This window comes from Beta vulgaris, chromosome 4 (genome assembly GCF_026745355.1).
Source record: "Beta vulgaris subsp. vulgaris cultivar EL10 chromosome 4, EL10.2, whole genome shotgun sequence".
In the NCBI taxonomy this organism is placed as follows: domain Eukaryota; kingdom Viridiplantae; phylum Streptophyta; class Magnoliopsida; order Caryophyllales; family Amaranthaceae; genus Beta; species Beta vulgaris.
In genome coordinates, this window is record NC_079205.1 from 36,623,855 (window position 1) to 36,633,309 (window position 9,455).

General features: G+C 37.3%; 2 protein-coding genes across 2 annotated transcripts; both read right to left on the reverse strand.

Annotated features, from left to right (window-relative positions):
- Window positions 1-623: 623 nt before the first annotated feature.
- Window positions 624-2,849, reverse strand: LOC104889435 (uncharacterized). Its single transcript, XM_048642130.2, has 6 exons — window positions 2,796-2,849; window positions 2,433-2,762; window positions 2,166-2,348; window positions 1,693-1,759; window positions 1,485-1,583; window positions 624-767 (listed from the first exon to the last, which is right to left on the reverse strand). The coding sequence occupies exons 2-6, from the start codon at window positions 2,597-2,599 to the stop codon at window positions 672-674; spliced, it is 612 nt and encodes a 203-aa protein (XP_048498087.2). The 5' UTR covers window positions 2,600-2,762; window positions 2,796-2,849; the 3' UTR covers window positions 624-671.
- A 668-nt stretch (window positions 2,850-3,517) lies between these two features.
- On the reverse strand, window positions 3,518-5,168 carry LOC125496388 (uncharacterized). Its single transcript, XM_048641849.2, has 3 exons — window positions 5,050-5,168; window positions 3,963-4,235; window positions 3,518-3,880 (listed from the first exon to the last, which is right to left on the reverse strand). Exons 2-3 carry the CDS (start codon window positions 4,179-4,181, stop codon window positions 3,734-3,736), a joined length of 366 nt encoding a protein of 121 aa, XP_048497806.2. The 5' UTR covers window positions 4,182-4,235; window positions 5,050-5,168; the 3' UTR covers window positions 3,518-3,733.
- Between the last annotated feature and the right edge of the window lie 4,287 nt (window positions 5,169-9,455).

Here is a 9,455-nt window from a genome sequence, read left to right on the forward strand (position 1 = left end):
AAATGAACATAAAAGTCTGATAGCGGCCCTAAATGACCTTCATTTACCCAAATTGGATTTCAGAGTATGGGAAATGGTTTTTCTTGACTCTAATGGTTATATATGTTGCTATTACACTAGTACAAAAAACATCAAATGCTCTGGTTAAAAACCCATCAAATGCTCCGTATTTAACGCGTAGCAAAAGCCATACGAGCAATTGGACAATTGACAAATGCTCCGGTTTTCAACCGGATTATAAAGACAAATGCTCGTTTGTAAGAAAAACCGGAGCATTTGTGGTTTTTTGTCTTAAAATTCCTTCAAATGCTCCGGTTTTTAATGATAACCGGAGCATTTGAGTATCAAGGGCTCCGTTTTTTTAGCATAACCGGAGCATTTGTTATAATTTTTTATTTTTTTAAAATCAGCACCGTTTACAACATTATTTCTAAAGCTGTTACAAATATATTACGCACAGCAGCTCTGTGACAATACTCCACCTCGTGCCCTCCTCATTGCTATACAAAATTCATCCAAAGTATATCCAACAAATTGCACACAAAAATTCAATAATCCAACAAATTAACTTTCAAATTAAAATTATATTATATGAAGTGTAGAGTTGAATTACAAAATACTACTCTAAATTCAAAGTATGTTTTTACATCATACGTAACTAAATATCAAAATCAAAGACAACTATCAGTAAGGAAGGAAGCAAACTTGTCTCGAACTTCATTGATTTCCTCAATAGTGAACGACTCCTCCTTTGGCGTGTTGTAAATCTAAGAACAAAGACAATAATATATATGTCAAAATTTATTTATTAGGTCGTTTTGCCATTAATTATATCTTTTTCATACCATATCATGTATTTTTAGCTTACAATCTATTCTAATAAGTTGTTTTGGGATTATTACGATGATTACAAGTCAAAGTTGATCGTTCAAGTCAATTTTGAGCAAGTAAATCCCTTTACAAGGTCAATTTAGCCCGTTTTGGGTCCAATGCATCCATTTCATACACAACATGTAAGTTTAGCTTATAATCTACTCTAATATGTTGTTTTAAGATTACTAGGATAACCATAAGTCAAAGTTGATCGTTCTAATCAATTTTGTTCAAGTAAAGGTCATTTCAACTTTTCAAGTTCGTTTTAGATCATTTTGGGTCCAATTCATTCATTTATATACCATAACATGTAATTTTTGCTTATAATCTACTCTAACATGTTGTTTTAGGATTACAACAATGATTACAAGTCAAAGATGTTTGTTCTAGTTAATTTTGTGCAAGTAAAGGCCTTTCAAGGTCGTTTTAGCCTGTTTTGGGTCCGATTCATCCATTTCAACTCTAATAGCATGTAAGTTTAGCTTATATTATAATCAATTCTAATATGTTGCTTTAGGATTAATAGGAGGATTACAAGTCAAAATTGATTGTTCTAGTCAATTTTATGCAAAAAAAGAGACCATTTTCAAGGGGGGTGAAATGTTACAAACCTTCTCTAGATCATCAAATTCCGTGCAAGAAGAAATTATATCGTACATAAACCTCATCACATAATAGCCGCAAGCAACCCCGTCATGTTGTTGTGCGCACTAAATTCAAAAACATAATCAAAAAATAATTCTCAAAATTCTGATCAATAAATCTAGGGAGACTAATAACTTAAAGATAGATAATTAACAACCGAAATCATTTACTTACCTTCACCGATTTCCATTGAGTAAGTGTGGCTCTTCTGGGACCAGAACCACGCAGTTTCTTCATCACACTACAACACCACATTTTATAATAGTGACAACAATGTCATGCATAATGAAGACCTAAAAGAAAATGAAAATATAACAATACCTATTCAATATGCTTTTGACTAGTAAGCTTCGGGGTGGTTCTCGACGCACATAATCAAAATGGTATATTGTATGATTTGAAGGAGATATCACCAAGAGCATCCAATGAAGACTAATAATAAAAATTTAAATTCAACAATCATATATATTATATATATATATATATATATATATATATATATATATATATATATATATATATATATATATATATATATATATATATATATATATATATATATATATATATATATATTTGTACCAATAGTATTTATCCAAAATAGCATTATTATGAAAAGACATTATCAATTAGATACTAAAACATACTCTTCAATGTATGGAGCAATAATATACTTATCTCCCGATCGAACACATTGTCTAATACTCCGTTCAATGTACTCATTCGCTTCAGCATGGTTGTGCAAGCAATTGGCATCACGAATCTCTTGTGGACATAACCACCCAACTTTCGAAACAGAATCACATCCAAGTAAATCTTCGTAAAGTGCACTAAAAAAATAATCAAGTAAAGTTAGAATGAAAACCATCAACCACTAATAAAATATTGAAGTAGTTACTTTAATTATATATAACCTCATGAAAACTTGTAATATTGATATATTTAACATCACTCCACAGAGGAATTCCCGAATATCCACTTTATATACCCAAGTAGCTGAATCTTCACCTAGGTGTGGAATTGAGACTTCTCCAAATCCACCTTTATTGGGGAAGAATCGGCAAGTTGCTAACCCGAGCATGTAGCCAAAGACATGACTTGCTAAGAGATTGGATCACTTGCTCACTCACAAGTGGCGTTCCTTTTGGTGTCGCATCAGGAGATGAGCCCTTGGATGAAATCTTTCCTACAATTGCAGGAATAGGTTGTGATTCCGCCTTGTTACTGTTAGCTTTTGAGCCCACCTCATTCGATTTTGAATGGTTTCCTTGCGAAACCTCTTTGTTCACATCCAAATTCTTCACATTTTTTGCCTTTTTTGTTTTCTGCAAGCCTATTTAGAAAAAAGACACAAAAAAACATAGTTGAAAAATCATTTGGTATGTTTTCATGCCAGTTTTATTGTAAAGAGAAAGGAGAGGAAATAAAATACTATAAAGCGTATGGTGATTATAAACAACAAATTGAACAGATAAAGGAAAAAACTACAAATCAACTCATAATGTGCATATATTTTTGAGTTGGGCAAAACTTTTAAATCACTATCATCATGCTTAGTCACATATATTTTACCTCATCTGTAAATCGCACCCAAGCACGTGGCCATATCACAAAACTACCCTCTGCGTCATTGAGAACAAAGAGGCTCCAATCCGCCGTAGGGACCGGCAGTGGGAAATCTTCAAATCCACATATAATGGTGTCTACGGACACATTAAAATAAAAATCTGCTACCGGCAACAAATGCGATGTTTGGCCCACTCTCGATGGTTGTGCCCGACCATAAGCTACCACAACCAAGTCACCATCTTTTGATTTGGGAAGTAAAAGATCACAATGTGTTCCTCCTATTTAAACCATAATGACTAAATAGAACTTTAACAACATGATATAATATATATTGTCGAAAAGAAACTGAAAAAGTAATTCTTTATTTACCTCTAAATTAGGTACCGGGGGATCAAGTAGTGGAGGATTAGGTGTCGAACCGGTACTTCTCTAGGTGTCTCTCTAGGTGTCTCAGGATTCTTGTTGGCTTAATTTGTCTCCTGGAGTGATGTTGCGCTCGTCAAAGCTAGGTAATCCCATGTGCTCCAAGATGGCATTGAATTGATTTTTCATCCTCTTCTCAAGCTCCTCTATTGCAGATTTCATTTTGCGCTCCATATCTTGTGATGCATTAGAAATTGAGCTTGATCTTGTTGCCGAGTACTCTTCACCGTAAGCTTTTTTCAAGCCTAGTCGTACACCCTCCTTTCCCTTTCACGCGTCCATCATGATCCTTACCTAGTACCATATATAAGGCATCCTTGTTCGCTTTGGGAACAAACTCACCTCCAACCTCTTTGTGCTTCCATCCAAGCTAGTGAAAGAAAGAACACATAAGAAAACGGTTAGTTGTAAACTGAAAACTAAATTCAAATGAAGTGACACTAAATACTAACCACAGCATCGGCTATCTTCTTCGTTCCCGGATCAGAAATGGTTCTTCTCCCACTTGCATCTCGACTATGAAGTGAACAATACCAATCGGCAACTCGATCAATCTTCTTTGTCATAATTGTAGAGCTAGAAGTTCCCCCCGATGATGAGCTAATGCTCGGGTAAAAACCATCTACTTGAAGCCACCCCTTTCTACTCTGCTCATAAGTTTTAGGACCCATATGATGATAAAACTTCTTCTTGCTTGAACTTATATAAGCTTTAGTGCGCTTTTCCTGTAGGATCAATATAAAATATATAAATAAAAGGTAACAAACACAATTTTCATAAATGTACGGGGGGATGGAAGGGGGTGGCAGGGGGGTTAAAAGGGGGGTTGGCAGGGGGTGGCAGGGGGCTGGCAGGAGGGTGGAAAGGGGGCTGGCATGAGGGCTAGCAGGAGGGTGGCAGTGGGGATGGCAGGGGTGCTGGCAGGAGGGTGGAAAATGGGCTGGCAGGGGGCTGGCAGGAGGGTGGAAGGGGGGCTGGCAGGGGGCTGGCAGGAGGGTGGAAGGGGGGCTGGCAGGAGGGTGGAAAGGGGGCCGGCAGGGGGCTGGCAGGAGGGTGGAAGGGGGGGCTGGCAGTGGGGATGGCAGGGGGGCTGGCAGGAGGGTGGAAATACGCTAAGTGCCTGAAATACCTACTATATATACATGCCACCACAATTCATCCAAGCTGTAATCAAGTATGATTAAAAACAGTGCAATTAATCTGCTCACTAGAGACAATTTGCCTTTTAGTTCCTCTCTCTCATTCTCTTTCTCTCTCTCTTTTTTTTTTTTGGTTCATGTGTGTGTGTGGACTGTGGAAACGTAGAGTGTTTGTAAGTAATTTTTTAAGTGGTGAATCTTGTGTCCAGAAAGAGAATAAGTATACTTGCTATGTCATTTTATTTACTGATGAACTTCAAGGACGCTCAGGGCATCAATTGTAGGCAAGAAAATCAGGTTTTTTTTTTGGGCAACAAATTATATGCGACTTAATGTAGGAGGTGAAATTCTAACTATAAACCTTATTAAACAGAGTTGAAAATATGTGATTAAAACTTACAACTGCTTTCGGAGTAGTTTTTTGGGCAACAAATGCTTCCCAATCCTCTTTTGTGATATGATCCCATATCTCATAAGGCAACTCCACCGGTCCTTGCTGCTTTTCCGATGCCTTTTCATTTTCCCCTCCCTCCTCATTTTCCTTTTCCTTTCCTTCTTCATTCTCCTTTTCCTTCCTTCTGTCAACTTCTTAGACTTGGTTCTTTTTCTTCTTAAAGTGATCCATCCACTCACTAGCTTTGTCTTGAAGTCTCTAAATCTCTCTGCAACAGCTGATAAAAATACTTCCTTCTTGGCTTCATCAGGTTCAATATGAAATAAATTCTACAAAAAGAAAAACAAAAAAGTTGCATAAAAAGTATGTTATAAAATGCAGCCAAATACTTGTGAACTCTTATACACTTACCACTGTATCTTCCCACAATGCCTTCTTCATACCCTCCTGCACCTCTGTCCATGTTGTCAAAATGGAAAGTTTGCGCATGCAAAGACCAACTTGTTGCCCATACATATGACGCCACTTACCACATGGTTGACCAAATTTATCGTATTCAAGGTGCATGGGTTCCTTGTTTTTAAGTCCTTTTGTGGGACCTCGCCCTCTTTTCTTTTTTGGATTGTGACTCACAATTTCACTTGCGGTACACACTTGTAAGCAGCCTTGAGCTTGAGGAGCTGACACCATCTCATCCTCCTCTTGTATGGTTGCAGTATTGGTCTCCTCCTCACCTTTATCCTCTTCCATCTCACCTTTATCCTCCTCCATCTCTGGATCATACTCGGCATCATCATCATGCTCCATTTCATCATTCTCAATATCATCCTCCTTACTCCTATTTGCGTTTTGTGCCCTTTTTGATTGAGTTTGATATGCGGCAGAATAAATCCCCATTTCTTGCATTTTCAATTTATTTTCCGCTATCCTCTTTTCTCTATATTTCTCATAATCTATCATCTTGAATGTCTAATGTGAGATTAGCTTCTGCACAAAGAGGTAATAGACATTAGTTTAAAAAAAAAGGACTGAGAGTTATGATTCCAGTATACTACATACAACAATAGACTATTAAAAAATACAAGTAAACAATTTAGGTGAAAAGAAAGCTAGTGGAAACTTAATGAAGTAGAAAGTTTCTGCCATCATATGTTTGCTTTTGTCATTGTATGTAACCACATTCAATATCACCTTCATTCTGTTTCGGGACTGGGATACTACTGCTTCTATTAAAATTGGGACAGCAGAACTATGTCCAATGCTTCTTAAAGTAGTAATCCTTGTACATGTATATCACTTCTTTGGTAATTGCATTGCATCATGTTCGATTTATGATACTTACAAGAAGTGGTAGTGGAAGAGACAAAAATGAGAGAATATAGAGCAAGAATAATAAACTCAAGCAATATGATGGACTTATTATTGTGTTGTTGGTAGGATGGCTCCCATTATCCTATCCTTCTAAACCTCAATATGGCCACTAAGTTTATCAAGTTTCTAACTTCCCTTCACATTATGGGTATACAATTTCCCAATTATATGAATTATAAACAGTAGCCCAAGAAAAAATCTTATCCTTCTGGGATTGTCGTCAGAGCAGCAACAAGAATGTGCTATTGCCTTGCTTTCTCTTCTTTCAAATGAGAATGATGAGAGTAAATGGGCCATTACTGCAGCTGGTGGAATACCTCCACTGGTCCAGATACTGGAGACTGGCTCTGCTAAAGCCAAAGAAGACTCTGCAACTATATTGGGAAACCTGTGTAATCATATATAGTGAAGACATACGAGCATGTGTTGAAAGTGCTGATGTTGTTCCTGCACTCTTGTGGTTATTGAAGAACGGGAGCTCAAACGGGAAGGAGATTGCAGCGAAAACATTGCATCACCTTATTCATAAATCTGATACTTAACAAGAAGTGGTAGTGGAAGAGACAAAAATGAGAGAATATAGAGCAAGAATAATAAACTCAAGCAATATGAAAGAACAAAATAGGAGAGACAAGATAGGATAAGGTGAAGTAGGGAAAGATAACAAACAGAATAATTTACAGGGGAAGAAAAATTGTAAGTCAAATAAAAAAAAACTGCTTGGCAGACCCAGGATGCAGGCTTCGTATACAAATACCACAGTAAATATAACATAAAGTATCAGCGAAAACATGGACATGTTCTACATGATACACATTAAGGAAATACCTCGTCGCTGCTTGGCTGCATCAGCATATCTTACTGTGATGGGAAGCACTGCCTGTACAGAAGAACTAATTTAAAGGCGGTTCCTCCAGGTTTCATGCAGCAAGCGAAAGAAAAAAAATCTAATAACAAGTTCTATTGACATACTCCAGGAAAAGTAAATTGGTTGTGCAAAGCTGTTATTGCTCTGTTAGCCTCCTTAACTAAAGCATACTTCACAAAACAATACTCTGCAATCATTGAAAATTTGAAATATTAGCATCACAGTTATGTTAAGTTGGAAACTAATACAGTACTCGACCATTAGCATTTCCGTTTCCCCCCCCCCCCCCCCAACTCTAACCTCCCTTCTTTGTTTTAGAGAGACCTTACTATCAAAAGAACTTAAAAGGTAGAGTTTGGAAAACATCAACCGGAAAAAGGTCTATTACTTATGTCCCATATCATATGAAATTTTCAAAGTAACGTACAGAGATTCAAAGATAGAAAATACGTAATATGAGAATAAGAACCACAAAAATATGTTTCATATCTCCCAAGTAATAAAAGACATTCATAAACTTGTACATATAATACCTCGTGAATATATCATTCTCAGGAATCGACAAGTATCCCTTCCGTGTGATCTACACGCATATAATTTGTGTCGACATCTGCATCGCTTGTTACATCGATTTTGGGATTGATGAAAGGCGGGCTGTCCTCAAAAGCATCATACTCTTCCTCATCATCAACATCGCCAATGCCAAGGATACTTCTTTTTCCCGGTACAACAATACACCACTTATGATCAGCAGGGTCTCTTACGTAGAATACTTGCTTAGCATGTGTTGCAAGTATAAATGGCTCGTCACTTTCACGCAAATGACCCAAGTCTACAAGAGTGAATCCACAAGGGTCATCCTTTCTTACAAAACGTCGATTATTACCTATCCATTTGCAACAAAACAGACCAACCTTGAAACTAGAGTAGTTAAGCTCCCATATTTCTTGAATTCGCCCATAGTATAACAGTTTGGCATCCACTGGATTCTGATCCTTAGCGCTCGCATAAAATGTAGATGACGCCAAAACAGAAACACCACTATTTTGCCGTGATGATGACTTTTCATCTTGACCTTCACTCCAAAATGTAAATCCGTTGATATCATACCCCTCATATTTGTTGACAGCTTCACGAGGACCAAATGCTAACCACTTAATAGTTTCAGATACATCATCTTGTTGTTGACATATTACTCGATCATGAAACCAATCAATAAACGTCTTATTGTGCAACTGCATCAATGCCCTATCCCCTTTGGAAGGATTTTCAGCTCGTAGCACCTCCATATGCTCAGCCAAATACGGATGCACTGCTGCAACGTGATGCAACACATATAAGTGTGCTTGTAGGCGCCTATCCCTTGGAGGTGTGACTAACTTTGAGCCAATCGTACCGTGGCCTCCAAGTCTTCCATCATGTCGAGATGTAGGAAGCCCGATAGGTTCAGCACTAGCCAAATACTCGGTTATAAAATTACCAACTTCATCGCCCACGGTGCCTTGAATGATACTAGCTTCAGGTTGTGCAAGATTCCTCACTTTATCTTGTAAAGTACCCATTCGTCTTTCAAAAGGATAACACCACCTCAAAAACACTGGACCACAAAGCTTTATTTCACGAACTAGATGGACGATAAGATGAACCATTATGTCAAAGAATGCAGGTGGGAAATACATTTCAAACTTGCAAAGAGTCTCTACCACATCAGCTTGAAGAGCATCAAGTCTTGTCGGGTCAAGCACTTTGCTACATATCGTGTTGAAAAATGAGCATAGTTCAGTAATAGCATACCTCACATGTTTTGGTAGTATCCAACGAATAGCAATCGGTAAAAATACTTGCATCATAACATGGCAATCATGAGATTTCATAAACCCTAATTTTAACTCACCATTCAAAGATACAAATCTTTTCATATTAGATGAGTACCCCGATGGAACCTTAATGCCATACAAAGACTCACAAAAAATCCGCTTCTCTTCCTTGGACAATGTATAACAAGCTGGAGGCAAATAATTTCTATTGTCGACTTTTTTTTTGTTCTTTTTGACCTTAACTTTCTCGAGATTTCTGTTTTCTTCTGATTCTTTCCCCTTATTGTTTTCCTCAATATTTGTTTCTTTTTCTGATTTCTTCCTCTTCTTACCTTTCTTGTCCTGAGGCCACAATT

Excerpts from the sequence above, each read along its gene's own strand:
- LOC104889435 (XM_048642130.2), bottom strand. The coding sequence starts at position 2,599 with ATGCTCGGGTTAGCAACTTGCCGATTCTTCCCCAATAAAGGTGGATTT. Across the intron at positions 1,760-2,165 it reads ATTGCTCCATACATTGAAGA|TGTGATGAAGAAACTGCGTG; the intron begins GTATGTTTTAGT and ends GTGGTGTTGTAG. Across the intron at positions 1,584-1,692 it reads CTCAATGGAAATCGGTGAAG|TGCGCACAACAACATGACGG; the intron begins GTAAGTAAATGA and ends TTTTGAATTTAG.
- LOC125496388 (XM_048641849.2), bottom strand. The coding sequence starts at position 4,181 with ATGGGTCCTAAAACTTATGAGCAGAGTAGAAAGGGGTGGCTTCAAGTA. Across the intron at positions 3,881-3,962 it reads AGAAGATAGCCGATGCTGTG|CTTGGATGGAAGCACAAAGA; the intron begins GTTAGTATTTAG and ends TTCTTTCACTAG.